Source organism: Bacillus rossius (assembly GCF_032445375.1).
Source record: "Bacillus rossius redtenbacheri isolate Brsri chromosome 9 unlocalized genomic scaffold, Brsri_v3 Brsri_v3_scf9_2, whole genome shotgun sequence".
Classification (NCBI taxonomy): domain Eukaryota; kingdom Metazoa; phylum Arthropoda; class Insecta; order Phasmatodea; family Bacillidae; genus Bacillus; species Bacillus rossius.
In genome coordinates, this window is record NW_026962013.1 from 30,903,541 (window position 1) to 30,931,005 (window position 27,465).

Here is a 27,465-nt window from a genome sequence, read left to right on the forward strand (position 1 = left end):
CTACAAATAAATTGCCGTTTTGTAAAATGTGTGTACAGTAGCGGTAAGTGATTTGTATCACTGGGCTTAGTAATAGCATGAGAAATTTAGCCTACTGTTTATTCATATGAGGCCCAGTTCCGTATTGTTTTTAGATCGTTCTACAATGGCGCAGAAGCGAAATAATTTGGATGCGGACCTGAAAACGTAGTTTGTTTGTTTGTTTTATTGCATCCTTAGGATATTTTATTATCATCAGCTACCCAGATACTATTCTCAAAGGAAGAGATAAACTTAGAGTTGAGACCTACCTTCCAATCATAGACTCATTGGTATTGAATATAAATATACGCACAGAAGCATACAGAAGAGTTATGAAGATATTTGGATTTCTGGAGGATTTAATTGATCTTCAAGAAGACAAACTGAAAATTATTTGCGACTATTTTGCTTCTGTATACAAACAAGATGTAAACAAGTCGGAGCTTGTTGAAGAATGCCTACAGTTAAAAAGTTATCTTACAGAAAATAAAGGCATTTTGCAGCTTGTACACCTTTATAATGGTTCCGATTGTGCAAACTCTGGTGAAGCAGAAGGGGAAAGAAATATTGTAATGTACGAAGAAAATTTGGAAGGAGGTGATGATGTTGGGTGTCGATCTACTCCTACAAAGAAGTTGAATTTACAAGCCATCTATCATCATCTGTATGAAAATGGATTGTTGCCAGCATTTCCGAATGTGTAAATTTCTCTGAGAATGTTCTTATCAATGATGGTGTCAAATGCTTCGGGTGAACGATCTTTTTCAAAACTGAAGATTATTAAAAATATGAAAAGTGCTATGCAACAAGAAAGATTAAACAGTTTGAGCATTCTCAGTATCGAATGTGACATACTTAGAACACTAGACTTTAGTGATGTCATCAAAGACTTTGCCTCAAAAAAATGTAGAAAGAAGCCTATTTAAATTATTGATAGGCATAGACATTATGTGCAAGAGGTTGAAAACTTTGAAGTAGACTTTGGTGCTAGTGCTTAAAATGGAAGTTATAATTGATTTTGAAGAAGTTAAATCTTTCATGAACACTTTTTTGCATTATTGAAATAAAAATTGGTATTGTTACAGCTTACAGTAGTAAATACCATTAATTGATTTCAATATAACCTCAGAAATTAATCAGTCGCAGCTTGAATAATTTAAAAACAATTATAGGTTAATTATTACTGCATGTTTTGATGTAATCTGATATAAACATTAATAATACTTAGTTCTGTTAAGAATAAGTATAAATAAAATAAATAAATAGTGAAAGACTTATAGTGTATTTTTTTCAATGTAAAACATATATTTTATTGAAAAACCTTTGGAATTGTATTGTTTTTTTGTATCACAGGAACTGAACTTAAGTTAATGTAATACAAATTATTATTTATTCATGTAAAAATTAACAACAGCAGAAAATATTGCAATTCTTTCAACTGTATATTCAATATTTTTGTTTTAAAAAACACCTATAATAGCACCATTTTGCACATTGTAATACAAATTTTACCGGGAAGGACCCCGAACCCCCTGTTCTTTGCTTGGGGTATGTTCACTCCTGCGAAAGGGGCCTCTTTTCGGGATAATGCCAGGGGCCTCGCAGAGGCTTGATACGGGTCTGCATATAAGTCATCGAGTAAGCCTATCCTTTTAACTAACTAAACTCTCTCTTTTTTTAAATAAACCCTGGCGGACGGCGGCTATTATTCCGTGCGCCTGCCGAGTGGAGTGAACGGTGGACACCGAGCGCGCATTCTATGTAATTCGAGAACTATGAGAAGTATTTACATTTCAGAAGTTTCGTAGCCACGGCCCGCGTGTACAACACAAGTAATTGCAACTGGCTTGTTTCCGTGTGTATAGTTGGTTCGATTGATAATTGATATACTGATAGTGTTATGAGCACATATCTGTAACTCGAGACAATTGGAAAACATAGTTTTTTGGAAATAATACGGATTTTGTAAGTATGTATTATTTCTGCTTGTAAAAAACAAAATAACGTTAAGCCTAATGGTGGTGCCAAGGCACCTGTGGCACCTACCGTGCGCACGCCTATGACGGTGGAGGAGACGTATCTTACGGAACAGAGTATCTGCAATGGTTTTCATGCGGACACGGGCCCGTATAAATGGACGGCTTGTAATGGGGCCGTGCCTAGCAGTTCAAGTAACGGCCGGTTGAAGCGCCACTGGCAACTTGTGGGATACCGAATGTAAACAAACAGTCACTGCTAGTGGAATAAACTATGTCGAAAGAGTTGTTGACAAAATCATGAAAATATAACACATAAATGCTATATATTATTATCATAACTTCATTAAAAGTAATTATTTAGCTGACTTTAGTACCAAAATAGATTGGAAAAAAATTATATCTTGTTTGAGCATGCATCTCTTATTGGTTACATATTTACATTTCCATACATGAATCACGTTGGTACATTTATCAAACACACTAAATATGGCAATTATTTTAATATTTCTAAGTAATTTTTTTTTAGACATGCTTATTACAAATTATTTTATTGTAGACGTGCATCTTGTCAGTCAAAATGAGACTTTTGGTAAAATAAGTATCAATAAATATTGTGGTTTCATATCTATTAAATAAAACACCACTTTTATGAACAAACACAATGTTTAAAAATAAAAACATTTACACAATAATCTTATGTTTTAAAAACGATACTTTACTAAAAATTAAACCATAAAATATTTTCCCTACTAAGTATTTATTTATTTATTTTCTTAGCATCCAATAGACTCAGTTGATGAGCAGTGGCTCTCTGAATATAGGGCTTGTCAACATGGTTACAAAATTTATGAAATACATGTAGGTAGGTCATTTCACTCTGTTGTGATTGCGTTGTTCAGTGCTGGATCAGGCCGAGGCTTGTCTTCTCCGGCGGTGTGCCTAGTGGTCACGTCGCCACGTGTGGTTACAGCCGGCGACTGCTTCGAGCTGGGCCGCCAGTCCTACAACAACGGTGACTTCTACCACACGGTGCTGTGGATGAACGAGGCGCTGGACCGCTACCACGGGGAGTCCAACAAGACCACGACCAAGTCCGACATACTGGAGTACCTGGCGTTCTCCACGTACATGCAAGGTACTCGCGCCCGTCCCTGCTCGCGGGGACTGCGAACGCCAGCTGCCTCCCTCAACATGTTCATTGCTTGCTGCCGATAATCTCACACAAGCAAACCCATTAACACCAGCAGCTTGCCCCAAACTGAGACCTCGCGGTGTTCCGTTTTTAGTGTAGGTAAGTACTGACCAAAGTAAGTGTACTTACTGGCTCATTATTAGAACTCCTGTTAATTTTTTTCTCTCGGCCCGACTCGCCGCTCGACTACAGGAGTTCTTCGGCCGCACCGGAGCTCACCACATCTCGGGGGTTTTCACCCCACCTTAATCACTCCATCACCGTCGGTCGCTGCCAGGGATACTTTTTTTTCTCTCCATGAAACTGTCTGTCATACATGATTTTCCCAAACTTTTAACTTAGGTTAGCAACCAATTGCCTGCTGGTCGTATGAGCTAGTAGTGACCAACTCTGGTTTCAAGTTTTTCAGGCCCCCTAAATATCGCAGACGTGGCCTAACGACTGTTATGTCTAGCCGGGACCGTCAATTTAAGGGGCCCATCTAGTCAGGGTGTATTTGTGTTAGTGAGGTGCTCACTGGTGCTTCTAGCATGGTATCGCCTCTGAGCGCAAGGCTCTGAACTGGCGCGCAGCCTTCTCGTCGTCACAGGACAACTGTGAAATTTGAGCGGTGACCGTAACATTATATTGCGGAGAAAAGAAGATAAAGGTGTGATGCAAGTTCCTTAAGTGCTTTCAAGAATCTGTATCGGTTGTTCTATGCCTAAAAATCACTCTGAAAACATGCCTCTTAGCCATTTTAATTCTTCTAAAAATGCAGTTTATAAACTTGATCCGGAAACCAAACTACTTATCGGCCCTCAGCAAATTCTTAAATTCTTTTCGTAAACAGACTCCACTCGGATATCTCGAACAGTTTTCAAATTGCCTGGTTTCTTCTGAAGCTCTGCGCACCATATGTGTGCCTGGGCAGATGGTGCCCTTAAGTGCCCTCTCAATCAGTGAACAAAAACACTCAGATGTAAAGAATCCAATAAAGTTTAATTTTTGGAAAATTGTTGAAGCCAAGGAGAATGTTTGAATCTGTGTTATATTTCCATTTTTGTTCACTTATCTTACGGTACTGTTGCTCGTGCAAGATTTTGAACATTTTAAGGTCACTGTGCATTGATTGCAGCATTTGAAATGAAATATTGATTATATCTTGAGTTATTACGACTAAAAATATAAAGCCTGCAGTAAAAAAAAAATAGTTCTGAAATGTACAAAGAACTTTTACAGGATACCCCACGTAATCTCGTTAACTCACTTTGAAATTTTTACCCACTCCTTCCCTCCCCTTTGACTTTGACCACAATATATAAACAACCCTTTGACCAATGTAGGTCATATATGACCTCGAAAGTTATCATTGGACAAAGTCACATAAATTCATACACGCAAATGCCTATTCGCTCAAGTTGATGTGGAGACCTTACTTTTCTCAGTTGATAAATTCAAACTGTATGTAAATATTTTTCTTTTGAGGAATTAATGCAAGAATTTTGAAGACATTAGAAAAAAAAATTAATCATGCAAACAGTGAAAAAAATTTTTTTTTTATTAATACAATGATGGTGTTTTGTTGTTTTATTTTTATCAACATATTTAGCTCAATTTTATTATTTATTTTTAATTATTTTGAGCTTACACTTAAATTGTTTCTTGATTACCCAAAATATTATTAGGGTTACCTTTAAATAAGTAAAACAAAAACCAGTTTTGTTGTGACAGTTAAACAAGAAAATTTGACATACCTGAATCTTACATAATGTTTGGGCACTAAACTACGCTATTTTAATTTCATGAAGTATTAGTGTAAATATTTTTCAGTAATTCAAACAGATGTATAAAAATATATTTTTTATTTTTTTGACATTTACGTGAAAAAATGTATACATATTGCTTTTTGGGTGTGGTTTTACAGCTTTGATTATTTTTACAAAACAAGTTTTTAGAAATGAAACTCGTAGAGATTAAGAAATGATAGGAAGAGCCGACATCGGAAGGATCAAAAAGCGACGTCGCTATGAACGCTTGGCCGCCACAAGCCAGTTATCCCTGTGGTAACTTTTCTGACACCTCTTGCTGAAAACTCTTCAAGCCGAAAGGATCGATAGGCCGTGCTTTCGCAGTCCCTAACACTTACTGAGTGTCGGGATCAAGCCAGCTGTTGCCCCTTTTGCTCCGCGCGAGGTTTCTGTCCTCGCTGAGCTGGCCTTAGGACACATGGACATAGTTATTGCAAAAAGGAACCAACCCACATGAAACCTATTCTGAGTATTTTGAAGTTAAAGTTAATTATAAATTGTAATTCTCCTATTGATAACATAATGTGGGTATAATTTTAATGGTCTGGTATAAATACTGATATAATAATAGCAACGACGGTACGATCAACCTTGTACAATTTTAATTTATTTTCAAATAAAATATAACAAAATTGTGGGTTGGTTCCTTTTTGCATAGCTACTTCCACATATCAACTGTACTTATCATTTGCTTTTAGGCATTTAATACTTGGGTGTTTACCGTACATTTGTGGCAGTATCGCGTGGCTCACGAGCACTGTACAGATGCCTCTCGCCTGCGCCCAGGGAACGTGAACGTGGCCTTGGAACTGACGGACGAGCTGCTGGAGATGGTGCCGGACCACCAGCGGGCCCTGGGCAACCGCGTGTACTACCTGGCCGACATCGAGCGCCTCGGCAAGGACCGGCGCAAGAGGGGGGAGGATGGGGAGGACGACCCGCCCGCGGCCCAGGTGAGCTCCTGCAGGCGCCCCACCGTTTCCAAAATGTGTCCGTGAATAAACTTATTTTACCGTATATACCCGAATATAAGACGACCCCCAAACTACAGCCTCATGTTTTCAGGGAAAAAAAAAAATTATTGTATTAAACACATGCCAACAAATTATATATAAAATTGAAAATATGAATGTTACAACGGATTTCAACCACCACTTTTGAAATACTGTTAACAGTTTATGTACAAACATAAATAAATACCTAAATGGCTGCTACTGTAACTGTTGGAAACTGTTATAGAGTATCATTATGCTGATGCATCATCTTCATTGTTGTCATCTTCACTGCTGTCGACTTCAGCTTCAATTGCATCTTCTTCCCACATGACACTATCTTCACTGCCATCCAATGCATTAGAAATGCAACATTTCTTGAAGCTTTTGATGATCACTTCCGATGAGATTGTGTCCCATGCAGCCTTAATCCACTGACACAAGACTGCTATACTTGGTTTTCTGATTTTGCCTGTTGGTGTTAGAGCATGGTTGCCTGCCAAGAGCCATTCAGAGTACAGCACTTTTAGACAGTCTTTAAATGGTTTGTTGACACACACATCTAATACCTGCAGCTTTGAAGTCATGCCTCCAGGAATAATAACAAGGTCGGTGTTCATACCTTTAATACATGATTTCACCTCTGGCGTTAAATTTCCTTTGAATGCATCTAACACTAACATCTTTCTTCTTTAAAAGTGCCCCAGGCCTTCTATCCCAAACTGCCTTTAATCAGTCTTGCATCAACTCACTTGTCATCCAACCTTTTTCTTGACATCTCACAATTACCCAGAAGGCAATTTTTCTTTTGGCATAGTTTTACGGTTAAGAATGACAAAAGGGAACAATTTTCTACCATCAGCTAACACTGTAAGCATCACTGTTATCCTCATTTTCTTATTGCCACTTGTCTTCACATTAACTGTTTTAGTTCCAACAGCATCCACTGAATAATTATCCACTGAATAATTTAAAGGCATATCAAAATATACAGGCGTTTCATAAGCATTTAAAATGTAAATAACATAACTCGCGGAACCGTTCGTCTAAAGCTGGACTCCCAATCATCCGTGTCATCCGTCCGTCACCCGTCCGTCCGTCAATTTCTGTCCGTTATTTCTCTCGGCAATTATTACCGACTCTCAACCATCCGCCATCCGTCCGTCCGTCACTATTCTAAAATATCAGTGCTACAACTTTCCGCCACATACTTTCTCAGTTGTAGGTAAACTTTTGGTACAGTCAAGTCCCCATACTTGGGACAGTTTTGAACTTTGAACTCAAATAAACATAATAAATTAAGCTTTAAAGCACAAATAGTGCATGACTTGTTTCTGAAGGACTTTAGTACTTTTTGAATAATTAAATGTTTTTTCGAAAAAGCTTTCCCTCTCCTCCCCACCAGTGAAAAACAGTGTTGTCCCAAGTAAGGAACCACTACCCCTAACTTGGGACATCATGTGTTTCACACAGTGTACCATGCTAAGAAGCCTGTAATTTAACATAGGACAACATAATTTTGTTTAAAAAAGAATGGCTTACAAAGTAGGCTATAAAGTAATGGTTGGAGATACATCTAGACACCCAACATGACTATTCACTAAACAACAATTATTTGATAATAAATATAGCCTAGTATTAATATTTCAATAGCTTTGCTTACATATAAACAAAACAGTTATGTAACATTTCAGTCTTTTTTTCCAGTCTTTTTGATAGGAGGAACTCTGCATCAAAATGCATTTCAAAAAAGAAACTTGAATCGTCCTCTATTTTCGCTCTGGGGTGTGATCACCTTTTTAATCCTGTGAATAGGAACACCATCTTCGATATCCTCTACAGTTGGGAAAACAAACACGTCTTTTGATCCTAAATAGTTTCTCATATAGCTTACTTTGTATCTTGAATTTTTCTTGTCTACAATTTTGCCAATGAACACTTTCTTACATTCATATTTTTTCCCTTTGTCATAAGTAACTTCAACAACAACAAAATCATTTTCTTTCATGGAGGTCGCTGCTTGTTGTCCACAAATATCAACAGTTTCTATTGGTTCAACATCTTCATAAACCATTTTCTGCTCACTTAATGTTTCCCTCTCTAGCATTTCTTGAATGTCATCATCAAACAGTGTCGAGAAATCTTCACCGAATGACGAGTTACTATCATGTAGAGAAATTTCGCAATCACTGTCTTCAGAAGTGTCACTTTTCTGCTTCATTTTCATTTTCTTAACTGATTGTTTTAAAATATTTTGACACAAACCTCTCTTTTTCTTCACTTTGGACTTTTCCTTCTCACCCGTGTTTATCTGCTGCTTTGTGGTTTGTTTACTTTTTGGCTGTGAACGTTTCTGCAATTCATCTAGAACATCTTGTGCAGCCAAGCTTTTCCCCGCATTCACGATTAACTTTTTCTTTCTTTGCTTTACACCTGTTTCTTTTTCACGTGATTGTTGTAAGAATGCCTCAAATGAAGACTTCAATGCTACTGTAGCAGTTACTACATCACTTTCATTTGCAGATGATGTGCTTGGCAAGCTTTCAAGAACCTTCTGCTTGTCCACAGGGAAAATGCCACTCTTCTTAAATCCAGATTTCAAATTTGTGGAAATGTTATCACCAATGGCATCCAAAGTCTTTTTCAAAAGCCTAGGGAACTGATCTTTTCTTACTGACCCCTTGTTTTTCATCTTCCATTCAGTCAACTGCTTCCGCCATGCTGTTTTAAGAGGGCTAAAAAAAGCCAAATCCAAGGGTTGACATATGTGGGTGCTGTTGGGTGGCAGCATAATGAAACGAATGTTGTTGTCAACACATAATTTCAGAATTGTTGCAGAAATATGGCTGGCCAAATTATCACCTATGACAGCTTTTGGCCCATCACCTAACCGTTTGAGGTAAGGTAGAGCAATTGTTAGGAACCAATCCTGAAATATATTGCCCTCGAACCAACCTGATTTGCTCCTATTATATCTTGTGCCAGGGGGTCCACCTTCAGTCCATGTGTCATATAAGTTCTCAGCCTTGTACACCACATAGGGTGGAAGTGCCACACCACTAGCTGAACCGGAAAACATTACAGAAAAAGTTGACTTAGTGAAATCAATTATTCTTTCTGGATGTTTACATTTTCTTCTTACAACCACTTTAGCCTGTCCAGGGTTGTCCTGCATACTCGTCTCATCGTAGTTCAGTATAGCTTCTGCTGGAACATCTGCCAGTGAAACAGACAATTCCTCGAAGTATGTCTGTATAGCTTCAGGAGTAACTGCCGCCCGGGATCTTTTAATGTTAGTACACATTCTATATTTCAATTGCACACACTGCCTGGCCAGAAAACATTTAATCCACTTTTTTCCTGGCAAATTGTTTTTGAAACGAGGTTCGACCATGCCCTTCTTGTCCAGGTATTTTTTGATTATACATCTGATGTCAAAAGCTGTAAGGGGAAATCCCCACTCCCCTGCCAAAGCCAAGTATTCAGCGATCTGCTTTTCTTCTGTTTCACTCAAAACAGGAGGGCGACCATATGGATGTTGCTGTACATTTTTAACTTTGCGTTGTATGGGTGATTTAGGGACTCCAAATTTTTGTTCTGCTTTTCTATAACTCATGCCATCATTAACAGCTTTAGCAGCACGTTCAAGAGTGTCTTGGTCAAAATTATGATAAACTTTTTTAACAGCTGTAGCCATATTTCCTCAGTGATCCATACAGAATCTGAAATAAACAAAACATTTTAACTTAACCTTAAAACAAACATTATTTTTTTAGTAACCTAACTTGGGACACTGTCCCAAGTTAAGAACCCATGTACATGTTTCTGTAAATATTTTTACAAGTATAAAATGGATTACATAAACAATATATGCCTTACTAAACTGGCTAAACGACATATCAGACATAATGAATTGCTATACAACATGTGTCAGAAATTACAATGATAGCTTGTGAAACCAAAGTTATTCAGGCAAGAAAAAAGTAGTTTTTATAACCAAGTAAAAAACAATTTAACTTACCTCTAAGAGTGTACCAAATCTTTATATACACACACCATGTGATAGCTACACATCCCCACTACAAAGTAAACATTTCTGTTACAGACTGACAGAGTGCTATCAGGTATGCCAATATGAAAAATCAATCATCCCAAATTGTCCCAAATTAGGGATATGTCCCAAGTATGGGCACTTGACTGTAACAATAATTTACTTGGGATAATTAACTTTTGTTTTTATGAATGTGATAATAAGTTGACAGGCGGAAACCGTGCTTTGACAAGTGGATTAAACGGGTGCCGTCTTAAAAATAACATTAGTCATTCCAGCAATAAATAAAGTTATGCTTATTTTATTACTGCGTCAAAGGAAACAGAAAGAAGCTATTTCTATCCAGGCTTTTTCCCTCAGTTGCTTATCCCGATAGTCTTTGCTATACATATGATACAAATGCTCCCTTTCCCCAACGTAATTTATCAGCATTTCTTCCGAAAAGGTCAATCTCATAAGCAATCTTTACCGTTATTATGACAATAATTATAGGTCAATACGACACAGCCTTCTATATATTGCAAATTAAAAAAATCGAACAGTGTTTTCGGAAAGTCGTATTGAAGACGATAGACTTAACAAGGCGGTGGACCATCCGTTGGTCCGTCAAAAGCTAAAGCTTGGCAAGGTTTTGACGGACGGGCGGATGGAATTTTTCGGGCCATCTGATTGGCTGCAGGTCACGTGATTGACGGACGGACGGGTGACGGACGGATGAAACGGATGATTGGGAGTCCAGCTTAACTTAAAATAATCACAGCAAAGAAGTACTGTATAACCTACATTAATGTTTTTGTACAAGAAAATAATTGATAAGATGGGCGCTATCTTGTGCTATAGAAAATTCCAAAAACATCAGTCGTAACATGTGCAGCCAGTAACTACTGCATAACCTGAAAACATTAACCTAAAATAAGTATGTATACCTAAAAATCAATGTATCTGAATATAAGGCGAACCCTTTGTTTTGAATTATAAATTATGGTAAAAAATGTGGTCTTATATTCGGGTAAATACGGTATGTGTGGTTGTTCAAGTTCAGGTAGGACAAAAAGGTGTGAATTCCCCTGTCTTTATCCCCCATACAAATTCACCAATATATTAACTAAAGTGTGTCTCCGTACAAATAATCACACAGTGATTAATTTTTTTTTCTTTTTCACATCATGAAATAAAAAAGTTATCATCAGTCGTAAAATAGTTATTGATTGTGACAATACATAAATTAGTTTATGTATGTGGTACATAGTAGTACATATAGGTAGAAGTGGGTGTTTATATTAGTTTCACTTGGTAGTGAAAAAAATGTGATTTTATTGTTATATATCCGGCTCCTGTGCTCGTAGTGAAATAATATACACACCATTTTTTTAAGTTTAATCATAAGCTTTCAAACACAAAAAGGTTTCATCAAAATCAGCCCAGTAGTTTTTGCATGATAAACAAACAAACAGAAAAACAAACTAATATTCAATAATAATATTGAAATTCAATAAAAAATAATACAATAATAAACTATTTTAATTCGAACTGTTTTTATCTCAATTGTAAAAATACAAAATTTATATGAACTAACTGTGAAGTTTTCGCTAAAAAAAAAGGGTTCTTATTGCATATTATTTTAAAACTACAGTGAAAAATACTTAATCTGACTCGTTCAGGATCACATTCATGCTGGAATAGCGATCTGGCCGGATTATCAAACCTCATTATAGTTTTAACAGGAATGCTTGAAGAAAAATTAATATACAGTACAATGGTGTTTAAAACGAGTTGTAATAAACTGTTCTATATAAATAAAAATTACTGATAAAAATCATTGTAGAAATTGCACCCATAAAATTTGAAGTGTAACTCGTCAGAAAACAGGAAATAATGTATTGAAATAAAAACAGATGGAAATGGTAGCTTCTGAGCGAACTTTAACTGCAGGAAGTGCAGTAATGTGTAGGCCTGCGTGAAGCTTCAACTAAGCGAGTTAGAAGCTCTTTTTAATTTTTGATTTTACTTTGTCAGGAAATTTGTTATTCATTTTATTTGAAGCTTCAGTTGTAATGTAAAGCTTCAAATATGACATGAAGCTTCGAATTTGTTGCAGAGCTTTAAAAAATTGGAATTTTAAGATTTACTCATGAAAATAAACATATTTTTTTTTTTATTCTATATATTTTGCTTGAATAAAGTTGGTTACTTAAAAAATTAAAATAAGGCACTCCGTTTGCTTTTATGAATGCTCAATATTAATGTTGTGCATGGTTATTTTATAATTTTATTGAATTATATTATATATAGGATGTCCAATTGGTTAATCACTTAATCAGTTCAAACATTACAAATGTTTATAGAATTTTTTTTTTTTTTACTTCATTCCCGTATTTTATAAAAATAAGTGTAATACAGCTTCACCAAGAATAATACATCACAATTCAATTCGACTTCGCCGCAAGTATTTTAAACATGCTATTTGATATTCGCTTTGCATTAAAGAGCATGTGAACTGGCAGCGAAGATGAATTGCCAGAATCCTCCAAAACAAATCTGAACGTGAGCGGCTCGATTAGATCTGGATATGTGCGTAACCATAGATTGCTGGATTAAAGACCTTCCAGTGTACTTGAAAATGATAAAGTTTGCTCGTAAGTAAACTGACCAGTTACCACTCGCCGGAATGTAATGGCGGAGGACGCGTGCTCCAGCAGACGCCGGCGACGCCAGCCCAGGCGCCCGGGCAGACGGAGCCCCCGGAGAGGGAGCTCTACGAGATGCTGTGCCGCGGGGAGGTGATGCCGCCCCAGTCCGTGCTGTCGCGGCTCAGGTGCCGCTACGTGGACCGCGGGGTGCCGTTCCTGAAGCTCGCGCGCATCAAGGAGGAGGAGGCCTACCTCCGGCCGCGCATCGTCATCTACCACGACGTGCTGTACGACTCGGAGATCGAGGTCATCAAGAGACTGGCTCAGCCGAGGGTAACCGCAGTGCACCTTCCGTCGTCAGCCACTGGCATTGCTCGCGTGACCACTGTGTGATGGCATTTTTACCATTCTTTATAGCAAGTTTTTCTTTCAAGCCATTAAACGTATTAGCCTTTTTAAAGAAACAATTGGCTTTGCTGTCAAATAACCAGTTGACTTCAACTTCAGAACAGAGATTTTTAGGGTATGACAGGCACTTTTATTTTTTTTTAATAATTTCGGCCAAAAATTAACAAGCTTATCGTGAATCTGCAGAAACTGAATATTGGCAAAAATTGGCTTCTGCTGATTCGCATCAGCACAGCTCTAATTTAAAGCATGATGTAGCATCACTTGATGTTTTGTAAGTTCAGTGGCAAGTAGCAAGGGTGAATCAATATGGGGTATACATTGCATATGACCTTCCGTAGATACTCAAATGTATGTATGTTTAGACACATAGAAGTAGAGATTCAGGGTTTTAGCCGTACCAAAGAAATTAAACGATATGGCTTGCAGTGAAAAAAAAAAGTGAGCGAGTCTTTTAGTACTTGCCAGTGATGTGTAACATCTGTACTCGGTAACGAAAAAATTCATGTGTTCTCATGTTTTGAAAATACACTTATAGTATGAAACTCGAACACAAAATTTAAGTAGAATTCTTTAAATTAATGCCAAGTTTGATAAATGTATGCAAAATTGTGTTTTTTACCTACATTTCTGGAATTCAAATCACAGGTAGTGTCTGGACGCCCTACTATAATTCATGGCCAGAGCAGCTACATTGACCATGCAATCATTCGATTTGCAGAGCGAAATTTTCAACTGTATAATGAAACAGCTCCGATAAAAGCTGAAAAGACTTGTAAAAAATTTTGAACCCTGGTGTTGGACCTGATTTTCAACAATGATTTTGTTAAATTACTGTCCATCTTGTTGAAATTGACTATAAACAGTTAACATGAGGCGTGTGTGACGCGTGCTGCAGTTCCGGCGCGCGACGGTGCAGAACTACCAGACGGGCCAGCTGGAGGTGGCGCACTACCGGATCAGCAAGTCAGCGTGGCTCAAGGACGAGGACCACCGGGTGGTCACGGCCGTCAACCGGCGCGTGGAGGACCTGTCCTCGCTCACCGTGCAGACGGCCGAGGAGCTGCAGGTGGTCAACTACGGCATCGGCGGCCACTACGAGCCGCACTTCGACTTCGCCAGGGTGCGTGGCTCTCGCTGGTCGCTGCCGAGTGTCAGAGTGGGGGGGAGGCAGGGACATCGGAACGGGGGGGGGGGGGGGCAGCAGGGGCGAGTCGCCCCCGTGCTGTTATGCATGGGGGGGGGGGGGGGGCCGACAGTAGCATTTCGCCCCCCCCCCCTCCTCCTTTTCCCAGAATAAATGTTTGGTCCTAGTAGTATTTTTCTCGACGAGTAGTTACAAACTTTGCATTGGTGATCACATTGAATATAAAATCAAATTATTTTATGATTGTCAATATACTGTGAAATGATTGCAATTTCGTAGATGGTATTCTATTTAAATTGTACTACATCTACTGTCAGAGTATCAAGCCATACCAATGTTCACAGGTTAAGGAACCAAAAAAAAATATCTTTTGACATTAAATTCCAGGACGAAGCTAAGGGGTAGATCACATGGGTTAGGTTATTTGTCACCCACTACCCACGGCATTATAATCCATATTTAATACATAATACGTCATCAAATTCTTGAAATTGCATATTTAATATTTTGGTTCGGAAACTCATTAAATAGCACAATTTTGCATCTAAAATTCCAAATTTTTCCGGGACCCCCCGCTCTAGGACTGAGGTTAGTGTGATACATCTTTTCGCCCCCCCACTCATGAAAACGCTCCGACGTCCCTGGGAGGAGGTATCTGTTTCGAATGCATGGGGGTAAAAAGGAATATTGGTGTGTTTGTCACTAAGGCCTATGTCTTCTTGGGCACACACACACGGTGTTCAGAGCTTCGGAAAAAACCACGCGATTTTAAAACTGCTCAAGATATCCACATGGTGCCTGTGTACAAAAATAATTTAAGAATACACTGAGGCTGTGTGAGTAGCTCTGTTTCCGGAATTTTTTTTTTTAAGCTGTATTTTAAGGAGCATGAAAATGGCTAAATACATGTTTTTCGGAGTAATTTTAGAGACATGATACCCCTGATGGAACTTGCATTACACCTTCATATTCATTTCTCAGCCATATAATGTTATGGTTGCTGCTGAAGGGCAGTTCAGAGCCTCGCTCTCAGAGTTACCGCTCTAGAAGCACCAGAGAGCATCATACTTATCATCCCGCCTCACCAACACAAATACGTACACACCTGACTAGGCAGGCTCCTTAATCTGGCAGGTTTGGGACTATGGTCATGACGGATTAATATATACTTTTTTGGATTATTGATAATCATCATAGTTTTAATGGGAATGCCAAATTATAAATGTAACCCATAAAACTGGAAAGTCTGTACTGAAATTAAACCAACAGTAAGGAAGAACTCAGAGAAAACTATAAATGCCGGCAGCGCAGTGATGCAACATGGCGACCAATGTCAACAGCAGGAATCCACCTGGAAAAATCTGAATGTGAGTGGCTGGATTGGTGATGGATTACAGAATGTGCTGAACCACAGAATGCTGGATTAAAGACTTTCGTGTTAGAAGTAACTAATTGTTGTATTTTTTTTTTGAGAATGTTCACAAAAATATTTATTCATAGTTCCTGTGACAACCAACTCGTGGAGTCACCTTTCCACATGAGCGTTACATCACTATCACATCACCAGACAAGAACAAACTCTGCCACAACTTGGTTACTGACTTCCCAAACACAACTATTTTGGCACTTGCCAACACCATATAAAAAGACAAATACCCTAATATCAATGGTGTATCCAGCTCAAATCAGAAGGGGGAGCATTTTTGGGAATTCAACAGAAGAGGAACATATTTCGAAATTCAACGTATTTTCACAGGGTAGGATGGTCGATGGTGCCATAAAATAATAAATAATAAAAAAAAAATCTTTTAATAAAATTAATTTTTTTAACAATAGTTTGAGACACTTAACTGTAGCTTCTTGATCCTTGTTTTAATATTTTCTCCTTTGCCCCCTTGGATACGCCCTTGCAACACTTTTATGATTTAAATAGTTTGTTTTACTGTTAACAGTTCCTAAGACCACATATTGGGTTACTGCTGTGGATTCTTGAACGACGAAATACACTATGTATTTTAAGCAAAGGAAATTTTTATTTGATTTTTTGACTTGAAATTACCAAGTTAGTTTTTCAGATAAATATAGTGAAACAGTTTTTTTTTTAGATACATTTTCCAAGGGACCAGAAGTAAACTGTTAAAAATGGAGGGAAGTGAAAATGTGAGAAATTTGCAAGTTATAAATAATACAGCAAAAGAGTTAGCCTATGTAAAATGCAGACAAGGGTCAAAAACTGTACATGTTATTATCAGTATGGTGGGTTATGCATACTTCACTTACCTATTACTAGTTTATGTTCTGTCCCAGACAACAGAAAGCAGTCTATTCTTATGTTATGCCATGTGGTGGTTCAGAGATCAGGCTTTCTGTCTCTCAGCAAAGGTTATGCGGGTTCGAATTTTAGCTGACGTGGACTTCCTGCGATAGTGAAATGTTGAGGACGTTGCCTTCGCCAGTGGCGTAGCGTGGGTGGGGCGGAGGGGGTGGCCCGCCCCGGGCGGCAGCCCGCGGGGGCGGGTCGCCGGTGAAGCGGGTTGTGACCTGATCTATGATTCATTCATTACATGTGTCAGACACACTATAATGTTCCATTTTTATCTAAAATTTTGCGCACCAACTATTTTTTAATATTTATTTAAAAGAAAAACTGCGAAATCACTGACAGAGCTCTTTATAACGTTTGTTTGTTTACATACGAACGGCAACATCGCATCACGCCGAGCCGCCCGGCGCGCGCGAGCGAGTTGAGCGGCACTCCTTATTATGTTAATTACTCATACAAAATCTTTTGTTTCACGCGTCGGCCCGTGTCAATGCCTCTCTTTCGCACTCATTGAATTTAGTACTACGCATTGTACTGTAAAGTTTGACATTATCAAAGGTAGCAGCTGTAGCACACATGCTACAGTACTGATCTTTGTTTGTTTTAGTGCATCGTGAAGTACCGTTACGCAATCACGCTTTACTCGTATGTTTGTTTCGCGAGAGTTTCGGATACGGAACGAAAGTCATTTTGATTGTGTTTCGATCTTTTAAATACTGTTGAATCTTTTAAAACTAAACATTTAGAACTTTACCCAATCTTTGAACTAGTTTTTGAAAATGAAAAGGAGTCAAAGAAAGCGGTGCGGAATTCCGCAAAAAAAAAAAAAAAGGCTAAGAAAGAATCAAATGCGAAGAAGTCTCAAGGTGCATTACTGAAATATTTTAGTTCCAGTTCTGGTTCGAAAGCCACGTTAACGTCTTCGGTGGCATCCTGCAGCAGCGGAAGTGATTCCAGTGTAAGTAGGTAGGGGAGGACGGGGCAAGTTGACGAGCGGGGCAAGATGACGAATGACTTATTTCCACGTCATGGCACTAGATAGCACCACCTAACAGACACTACTAGCGCTCCACACTGGTGGGCACTAAAGAATCGCACAGTGAAGCCGCTGCCACCATTTAGTTGTTTGTTAGATGATGTTCGTACATTTGGTCTGACGTATTGTAATTTTCAAGAACTTCGAAGTAATATCTCATGGACAAACAGGTAAGATATTTGGATATTCAATGCCACACATTATTACCTTAGACTATATACTTTTCTTAACCACTATATATTGTTAACCTTTTATTTTTTTTCCTAGCGAAAAAATCCAATACTAATAACATTGCTGATCCGGGCAAGTTGACTGGGGCAAGATGACGACTCGTCATCTTGCCCCAAGTGCTTTATACGGTTTTTGTGGTATCCACATACAACTCTTTTATAACTTTTGTTTGATTTTCTGAGCTTTATAATCTCATAAGCAAAATGCAAGTGTCATCACAAGCTCACCCATGAAAGCGATTCTGGTTCAGAGGAGAGCTCAGAGGATAGAACAAGAACGTTTGAAGCAACAAAGACAAGAGTCTAGAAAAGCCAAAAAAGGAACTGTTACTAAGAAACTGAAGCTCGATTCTCGAGAAAAATCCAAGAAGCTTCAACTTTCGACAGGCATGACTTCAGCTCAAATATCCGAAGTGCAGTGTCCAGTGTGTGATGAGATTTATGTCAATCCTCCATCAGAAGACTGGATCGAGTGTTGCAAATGCCACACATGGTGGCACGAGGATTGCTCGAACTTTGAAGGAGGAAAATTTGTGTGCGATTATTGTTTATAAAACACCAACTCTGAATTAGTTATGTAAGTTAACTATTAATTGTAATTTTCAACAAACCAAGCCTTTAATAACATGCCTTATATGTAAAAACGCATGTAACAAAGTTAAATTAGTTAGTTTACAGTAGTTTGCATTCTAAGAATAAATATGTTTAAACTTGTGTCAAAAATGTCATCTTACCCCGTAGTCAAAGTCATCTTGCCCCGGTAACGGGGCAAGATGGCACATTTGCATTATATTTTTAAAAGGGCAGAATTTTTGAGATAATATAGAAATATAGATTTTTTTCATGTATTTACACCACGACAAAAGACTATTCTAATAGTGTCTGGAAAGAAGGAAATCGTATTTCCAAAATTAAAATTATAAAAAATGGTGAACTCTTAACATCGCCAACTTGCCCCGTCCTCCCCTATATGATTCCTCCATCTAGAATCATGCATGGCCTAGAATTACTCCAGTTATTTATTATTATTATTTATTTATTGTTTACAAAAGTTACAATATTTCTTACATTAGTCTCGCAAAACCTATTCATCTAGGTTTGTCTGCGAGTACGGAGTCACACTCGTTCATTAAATCTTATTTTATAATACACTTAAAATTGCTCTAATAGCTGTTTGAACATTGATTATTGTTTAAAAAGTATGGAGTATATTAACATAAATTACATTGAGTTAAGGTACATCTTTTTAAGTTTACGACTGAATTTTGTCCTGCTACTTGAATTTAAAACTTCAATAGGGGATGTTTTGTAAATCTAGTAGTAGTCTAGGAATTATGTTTTTGTTTTTGGATAACTTGATTATTTATGGTACCTGTCACAAGGAAAACATAATTTTTCATTTAGCTCAAAAATGGCGCCAACGATTTTTCTCAAATTTCTGGTCATTTTATCTTTTAATAACATCTATAACATGGCTTACTCAGTCAGTTTTTACCGGGAAACTCTAAAAAAAGGTAGCTGCCATACAAAATCAATTTTGTTTGTAAATTTTCCTATAAGTCCGGCAAACCGCGCCGTCACCAAAACCACTTTTGTTTTGTGATAGATAAAATACTTATTTGAAATTCTAACGTGTCCTCCGGCCAATATTCATGAGAATACATAACTTATTTTACAGGTACAAGAAGAAGACGTACCTGCCGTCGCAGTTGGAAGTAGTTCTGGTCCCACCACAGAGCAGGGTCAAGACGAAGTCGACTCATCAAAAGTACCTCAAGCATCTAGTCATAAGCCTGCATAAAAAGTGAATGTTGCCAAAGAAGACATAATTGAAATCGTGCCTTCTGCTCCTGCCGAAATCAAAGATGTGAATCTCGACGATGTAGGTTGCTGGCCTTCTCCTATGACCGACGAAGTAAGAACGCTTCCAGTACGTCGCGGATCTGACTCAGTACAGCACATCGATTCCAAATTTGCCGATGTTGTTCGCTCAGGGACTTCAACGAAAGGCGGTACCCGAAAACTAACCAAAGAGCGGTTCTACAAACCATTATCTAACGGCGAAAAGGTTCTCCGAACATGGATGGTGTACTCGCCTTTGAAGCAATCCTTGTATTGTTTTTCTTGCAAGCTGTTTGGCAATTCCGGCTCTAACTTCGCATCTGAAGAAGGATTCAACAAATGGTGGAAGCTAAATCCAAGAATAGGAGACCATGAAAATAGCCAGGGCCATGAACAGAGCTTCTTGAAATGGAAGGAGTTGGAAGTTCGCCTGAACTGTAAAGCAACCATCGATCAGAAACAACAAGAAGTTTTCGAAAGTGAGGAGAAGAAGTGGAGGGATGTACTGTACAGGTTGCTGAATATTATCCAGTTCTTAGCCAAACAGAAGCTGGCCTTCAGAGGACATCGAGAAGACATTCGAGGAGATGATAGTGGCAATCGCAGGAACTTTCTGGAGTTAGTGCACCTCCTAGCTAAATACGACCCTCTTCTAATGGAACACCTGACAAAGATAAAGCTGGGAGCAAGAGTCTCAGTTTCGTATCTATCTCCAGAAACCCAGAATGAATTTATAAACTTACTGGGACAGCAAGTTCGATCCACCATCATCCGTCGTATTCAAGAAGCTAAATATTATTACGTAATCTTCGACAGTACACCAGACATCTCCCACAATGACCAAATGAGCCAAGTTCTGCGATACATACATATCGAAGGAGAAAAAGTCGCCGTGGTAGAATCTTTCATTGACTTCTTCGAACCAAAAGGAAAAAATGCAGAAGATCTCAGCAACGATATAATCGCGAAGATAACATCAGACGGACTGGACATACAGAATCTGAGAGGACAGGCTTATGACAATGCTGCCACAATGTCAGGGATTCACAATGGAGTTCAAGCCCGGACTAAAACACTGAATCCGAAAGCTATATTCGTTGCATGCACAAACCACTCACTAAACTTGGCTGGGGTACACACTGCTTCTGAATCAGTGGATTCCGTGACGTTTTTTGTAACTCTGGAGAAGCTGTTTGCCTTCTTTTCCGCATCAACTGTTCGATGGAACGCTTTGGTTGCCATCACAGGTCAAGCAGTAAAACGAGTCACTGAAACACGCTGGAGCGCTAGACATGTAGCTGTCAAGATGCTTAAAAATAAGTTTGAGGTAGTTCTTGAGGTACTGGAACAATTAACAGATTCATCTGAAACTTCCAAAACAAGATCGGTAGCCAGTCTTCTCCTGACAGCCATGCAGTCATTTAACTTCCTAACTTTTCTTGGCTTTTGGGCTGCAGTGCTACCTGAAGTAGATGACGCACAGATTTACCTGCAGCAACGAGGACTAAGTGTGGATAAGTGTGCTCAGAAACTCTGCACTTTGAAAACCCTCTTAGTGGAAAGTAGAGACCGTTTCGTGCAAGAAGCAATTGACTTTGCTAAGAATCTCTGCGAAAAACTCGGAATCGAACTCAAAACGAGAATTCGCAGGAAAAAACGCATGCATGGCGATGAATCTTCTGAAGATGCAGCTTTGTCTCACGAACAGGAAATCCGTCGAGAGATTATCGCATCATTCGACAAGATCATTCAAGAAATGACGACTCGATTCAAGCAAATTCAAGAAATATCGGACAAGTTCGGATTTTTGATGCCAGCGAAACTTTTGGACAGCAAGTTCGAGTGTGATCTTTCCCATGTATTAGAAGACATCGACAAGGACGAGTTTCAGATGGAGCGGAAGCGTCTGCAGCAGTTTGTTGTTTTTGCCTGTTCTGAATCAGAGGAAGATATAAGTGGTAAAGGACCACTGGAGCTCCTCCAGTTCATTCAAAAACTGAATCTCGGAATTTCGGTTCCAAATATAGTCATCTTGATTCGTATATAAGTATTTGACTTTGGCGATTAGTGTTGCAAGTTGTGAGAGAAGTTTTTCGAAGTTGAAGCTAATAAAAAATTACCTCAGATCTACTATGAGCTCCGCTAGACTATCAAACTTGGCTATATTGTCGATTGAACAAGAATTGGCTGCTAATATTGATTTTGACAAAGTTATTTCTGACTTTGCTGTTCATAAGGCCCGTAGAATCCGCTTGTAAAACCGCTCATCCTATTTTAACTTCAATAAAAGGTACCTCATTGCATGTGAAATTTAATTTTAATTAAGCACCTATAGAATGGGGGCGGCAAAATTGGTCTCCCGCCCCAGGCGCCGAGATGGCATGCTACGCCACTGGCCTTCGCCAATGGGTTTTTGTTTTCCGAGTTACTTCAGTTTCCACCGCCCCTTTGCATCCCATCACTGCTCTATGTCGGGGTTTCCGTCCATGCCACGTCCAGGGGTGGTGTGTGGGTGCACGGGGCCTGTCTCGGAGGCCTGTTACTGCAGTCAGCCTCGTCCCTGCTCTAAGGGTGCTCTCTTCTATTTCAAGTTTCTTCAGTGGCATACTCAGGACCCATTCAAAGGACCCTTCTCAGCATTTATGTATCCTGTTGAAAAAATTACTCACCCAAGGCAATGAATTTATATTATAATACTAGCTGCCCGATCCGGCTTCGCACGGTTGTATTAATGGGGGGAAAAAATGAGACGAAATCTCTTATTTACAGTTATAATAAATGAAATAAAATTAAAATTAATCAATTTTGACAAAAACTTAATACAACAATACACACAACGTTGTCATGGAGACGAAGTACCCACTGTTTCCCGGGCTTAAACACCAATCAACATGGATAATCAGTTTATTATTAATTATAAATTATTAAGACCATTAATCGAAATAAAAACTATCCTATCTCTCAAGTTGGATCGAACTGCACATGGTGTGCGAATTTTATTATAATCGGTTAAGTGGTTTAGGAGTCCATTGAGGACAAACATTGTGACACAAGATTTATATATATTAAGATTTAGTACGTTGCTTCAATATTAAATACATGTAAGTTCATTGCATTTTTATCCATTTTTCCTCCTTAAAAGTTTTGAACTTTTAGTAGATAAATTTGTACAATAGTGTTTAATTATGTATCAGTTATATTTGTATCTAACATGAATTTCAAATTTTACTTGGAAAAGTAGGGGCAAATTTCTCTTGTCCCATCCCTCTTTTTTTTTTTTTTATTTCAAGAAATACCTATAGGACTGTTTTACATTATATTCTTTATTGTTCAAACTTTTTCCTTCATTAATTATTACAGTGTCTTATGTTCCAAGAAAGCAAGATGAATAAATGATTTTTTTTTTCCCTGCTGTTTTCAGAAAGAAGAACATAATGCATTCAAAAGCCTTGGTACAGGAAACAGAATTGCTACAGTTTTATTTTATGTGAGTACACTAAATGTTTATAATAACTTTTAGTAGTTTAAGGAAGGATGTAAAAAAAATATTATAATATCCTGCATGTACAATTAAATCTTTTTTTCTATTGACCACTAGGCTTCAAATTGATCAAAGCTTTATGTGGTTTGATTGGTAAAATTTATTTTTTTAATGATTGAGATGCAAAATATAAGCAAATAAAATTGTCATATATACAAAACTAGCATAATCCAGCAGACATATTTATTTTATTTTGTTTTCAAAAAATTGCTAGTATTTAATGTTTATTGGTGGATAAGATGTCCAAACATAGTTTAATTGTGTGTGATACAAATGTCATTTGCCTACAATTAAAATAATAATAGTTATTCATATAGCACTTACATTTTCTACTTGCTTACCAATTATTAATCAAAATCACAATCACTCTATGTTATTATTAAACTTAGTCACCAATAACTAATCACAGTTACATTCAGTATTTGTTATTATTTGTTGTTATGTGTTCCTTGAGTTACAGTAAAATAGATATTGTATAAATAATTGACATATAAGACTTCCTAAGATAGTTTAGGTGCATGTGATACAAAAATATTTACTGTTTAGTGACAAATAAGACATCCAAAGTTAATTTAGTTGTGTGTGATACAAATAAAATAATAATCGTTATTCATAGCTGCAGTACCTGGCGTTTCCCGGGCTGAACACAGAGTGATATATTGTCCGAGAGTTTAAGCAAAATGGATAGCGCTATATGACAGTGTGATGGACGTAGAGAAATGACACAATTACTTTTTGTATGTTGATTGGTTGAACGGTTTAGAAGTTAATGTACATCTCAATACAACGTATGTGCAAAATCTTAAAATTTTAGTTATTATTAATTAAAATACAAACTTTACACTGACTGATATCTTAAAAATAAATTTAAAAACCACTTTTAATGATCTGAAAATATATTAGCCCAGTCATATTAGGGGTTTCACCTCGGAATGAAAGATAATAAGCTGTAAATTGGTATAAACCTTTGTTTTGTCGTTCTAAATGTTGTCTCAAAATTCACAAATGTTATCGTGTCCGCGTCTTAAGATATTGAAGGTCAAAGGTCATAAAAATCGGTTTTTCACAAATATCTCGCTTTCTATTGCTTAAATGAGATTTGCACCTATTATAAAAGTCGTAGAGTATAAAATTATCTACAACTTTTGATTGAACTTTTTTTTCATACGATCAACTGTTTTTGCGGTAGACCGCGAAGAGTGCGCCGCGTACAGTCATGGCCTAATGCAAGGTCAAGCGTGAGTTACGGTTATACAGTATAATTATTAAACAATGCCCATTATTTATGTACTAATTATTAATTATTTATATTTAATTAAAATAAGTGACTTAATTATTTATATTTAACTATTTAACTATACCTTCAATATCTTAAGATGCGGACACAATAACATTTGTGACTTTTGAGACAACATTTAGAACAACAAAACAAAGGTTTATACCAATTTACAGCTTATTATCTTTCATTCCGAGGTTGACCCCTTTTTTTACCTAATATGACTGGGCTATATACCTTTCAGTGAGAAGATATATATATATATATATCATTAGGTATAAAATCTTGTATCTGGAGCAGAAAAAAAAGAACCATGTATTTTGCTAGGCAACCTTGTTAAGTGAGAAAACCACGCATAATAAGTAAGATTTGTTATTTCTCAGATGAGAGGTTTTCATTCAAAGCAAATGATATGTAGATGAGATTCCACCATACCATACCTTAATGAGGTCCAATTTTGAATAATACTTCTCACCCTCTTGAACAGTAAATGAAAGTTAGGCAAAAGTCACTGTGGGGCAAGCCACGTGAGGGAGTTCAGGGTTCGTACACTGCCTTAATGTCTTTAACAGTCCTTCAATTTCACTTAGTAACTTTAAAATCTTCATAATAAAGACTGATAGTGTACAAGTAATAGATAAGTGCGGGTGTTTTAATGTTCTTTTGTTTCTAACTTGGCAGTAAACACTTTGTGCAGTGCTGTTGGTGAATTTCAGGCCATTTTATATGTAATAAAACCTTTTGAATTAATTTTTTGTATTTTGTATCTCACCTTTAAACTAAAAAGGTGTGTTTTGCTATCTTTCTTTGAACTTATAAAGTAAATGTAGGTAATGGTAAAGTAAATATTAGGGCTACAAATTTCAGATAGACACTATGCTTGGGTTAGATATGTGTTCCAAAGATAATTCTGGACAGTAGGGGCTTAAGTGTAATAATTGAACTATCCAACAAAATTTCTTCGTACTTTAACTACTTAACATAGCGGTAGTTATTTTCTTGAGGGATTTGTGATATTACAAATTGTTTTCTACCTCTTGATAGTGGCAAAGGTGATCGATAAAGTAACGGTGTCCTTAAAAACTCGTTAGTGTTTGACACCACAAGAGGGTACGAAGCAGGGAGCAGGGTGTCCACAGTTAGTACTTTCGTACTAGATCTAGTACTTTTATAACTTTTTTAGTGGTCTATTACAGATCTAGTACATTTTTCTTTAATATTATAATATTATAGTAACTCCAATATGCTTTATTATTAAGCGTAATTGTGTATGTGTGTGGTGTGATATTTAAGTTCGAGCATTGCAATATCATAATAACTTCCTAAATTGTTAAAAAAACCGTAACAAATTATAATTTAGTACTTTTTTTTTCAAATCTAGTACTTTTTTTCTCGCCTAAGTTGGTACAAAATTTTTTTTCCTTGTGGACACCCTGGCAGGGAGTAGTGCTGCGTTGCAGATGAGCGACGTGCAGCAAGGGGGTGCCACGGTGTTCCCCGCCTTGAGGCTCGCCCTGTGGCCCAGGAAGGGCACGGCTGCCTTCTGGCACAACCTGCACCCCAGCGGGGAGGGCGACTTCCTCACCCGGCACGCCGCCTGCCCCGTCCTCACGGGCTCCAAGTGGGGTGAGTGTCAACGCTCCCCCAACCAACACTTCCGTGAAACAAGCCTCAAGTTAAGCAAAACTGTACTTCAATTACTTAGTTTTTTTTTTCTTGCACATCCAACATTCAAGGCATATCATTATTTTCGTTCGTATTTTGTAACCAAATGTACATACACAGTGGATAATGGTTATTACTCATATTCTCCCATTTGATAAAAACAACTCTTATTTCTTTATATTTTTTACATTACCGATTCTCAAATCTATTTAAATTACTACTTTAACGCTTGCTGAGTAAGTTTTGTTTCGAACCATATTTTCCTCAGACAATTCACGTGACAAATTAATTTATGTAAATCCAAGGTTTTAAATTTTCACGAACATCTTTTGAGTTTTTTTTCAATTTAAGAACACCTCGAAGATTTTATTACTTAAAATGTTTTCTTGTTGTTGTTCCAGTGTCCAACAAGTGGATCCACGAGCTAGGCCAGGAGTTCAGGAGACCTTGTGGCCTTACGGAAGATGCGGACTGACGTAGCGCACCACTTCGACAGTTAATGTTAATGACTTTTGTACATTCCTTCCTTCAAGTTGTGAAGCTTTATTGGCACATGTCAGTGCCTTTTTTTTATTTCCTTTGCCATTTGATGAATTTTCTGCAGCATTACTTTGAGATTATACATCAAGTTCAATTACAAAGTACAAAAATAACGTGAGATTTATTTTAAACTATTTCCTATTATATTTTGTATTGATCATGATTTCACTTTTGTTACCCATATTTGTAAAAATTTGTAAAAAAATTTAATTTTAAACTAAATTTAGCTGTGGCAAAATTTACCACTTATAAATGTTCTCACTAGACTTTTATTTCACACACATTTAAATTGCGGTATCAAGTTTTCATGTTTTTTTTAACTACATCGTATGTACTACGTAGTATTTGACTCTTTTGAAAATACTACCACATTTATTTGAATTATTTAACTTTTTTTTCAGTCTGAACCACAGTAAAATTTTGGAAAACACATACATATGAACTCATTCTTGTACCATGTCATACAACGAAAAATGAGAAAAATTTATCACTGTAGTTTGTTAAGAGGGATTGTGTCATAAACATTTAAACAAATGGATTGTGACCACCGTGTGAATATGTGTGTATAGAGAAGTTCCCTGTTTAATTTAATGTATTGTTTACATATAAGTACAGTAATATTGCATCCGTTAATATTTTACTACTAGTAGGTAATGAAACTTCTTACAGTGCTGGTAGATACAACAGTTGCAATTGAGACAGCAAGTTGTGTATTGGCGTAGTGATGTCTGGTAGTTCAGTAAAATGTCACGGCCCAGTGAAACTCCTCGATGGGTGAAAGAAGTGGATTGGCTCTGGTGGT

At 37.4% G+C, this 27,465-nt stretch overlaps 2 protein-coding genes across 4 annotated transcripts in view; one reads left to right on the plus strand and one right to left on the minus strand.

Annotated features, from left to right (window-relative positions):
* LOC134543151 (prolyl 4-hydroxylase subunit alpha-1) overlaps positions 1–27,137 on the plus strand; it is a 119,228-nt gene extending 92,091 nt beyond the window's left edge. For 2 of the 3 annotated variants that reach the window (XM_063388009.1, XM_063388010.1), the window contains exons 5-11: positions 2,971–3,135; positions 5,769–5,935; positions 12,722–12,988; positions 13,962–14,186; positions 23,063–23,128; positions 25,919–26,084; positions 26,525–27,137. In XM_063388009.1, the coding sequence (XP_063244079.1) occupies positions 2,971–3,135; positions 5,769–5,935; positions 12,722–12,988; positions 13,962–14,186; positions 23,063–23,128; positions 25,919–26,084; positions 26,525–26,598 (1,130 nt within the window). In that variant the 3' untranslated portion in view covers positions 26,599–27,137. The remainder of the gene's footprint in view (positions 1–2,970; positions 3,136–5,768; positions 5,936–12,721; positions 12,989–13,961; positions 14,187–23,062; positions 23,129–25,918; positions 26,085–26,524) is intronic. The other variant, XM_063388011.1, reaches the window with a different exon arrangement.
* LOC134543150 (uncharacterized) lies at positions 7,221–10,168 on the minus strand. Its single transcript, XM_063388008.1, has 2 exons — positions 9,996–10,168; positions 7,221–9,696 (listed from the first exon to the last, which is right to left on the minus strand). The coding sequence occupies exon 2, from the start codon at positions 9,669–9,671 to the stop codon at positions 7,719–7,721; it is 1,953 nt and encodes a 650-aa protein (XP_063244078.1). The 5' UTR covers positions 9,672–9,696; positions 9,996–10,168; the 3' UTR covers positions 7,221–7,718.
* Positions 27,138–27,465: the final 328 nt, after the last annotated feature.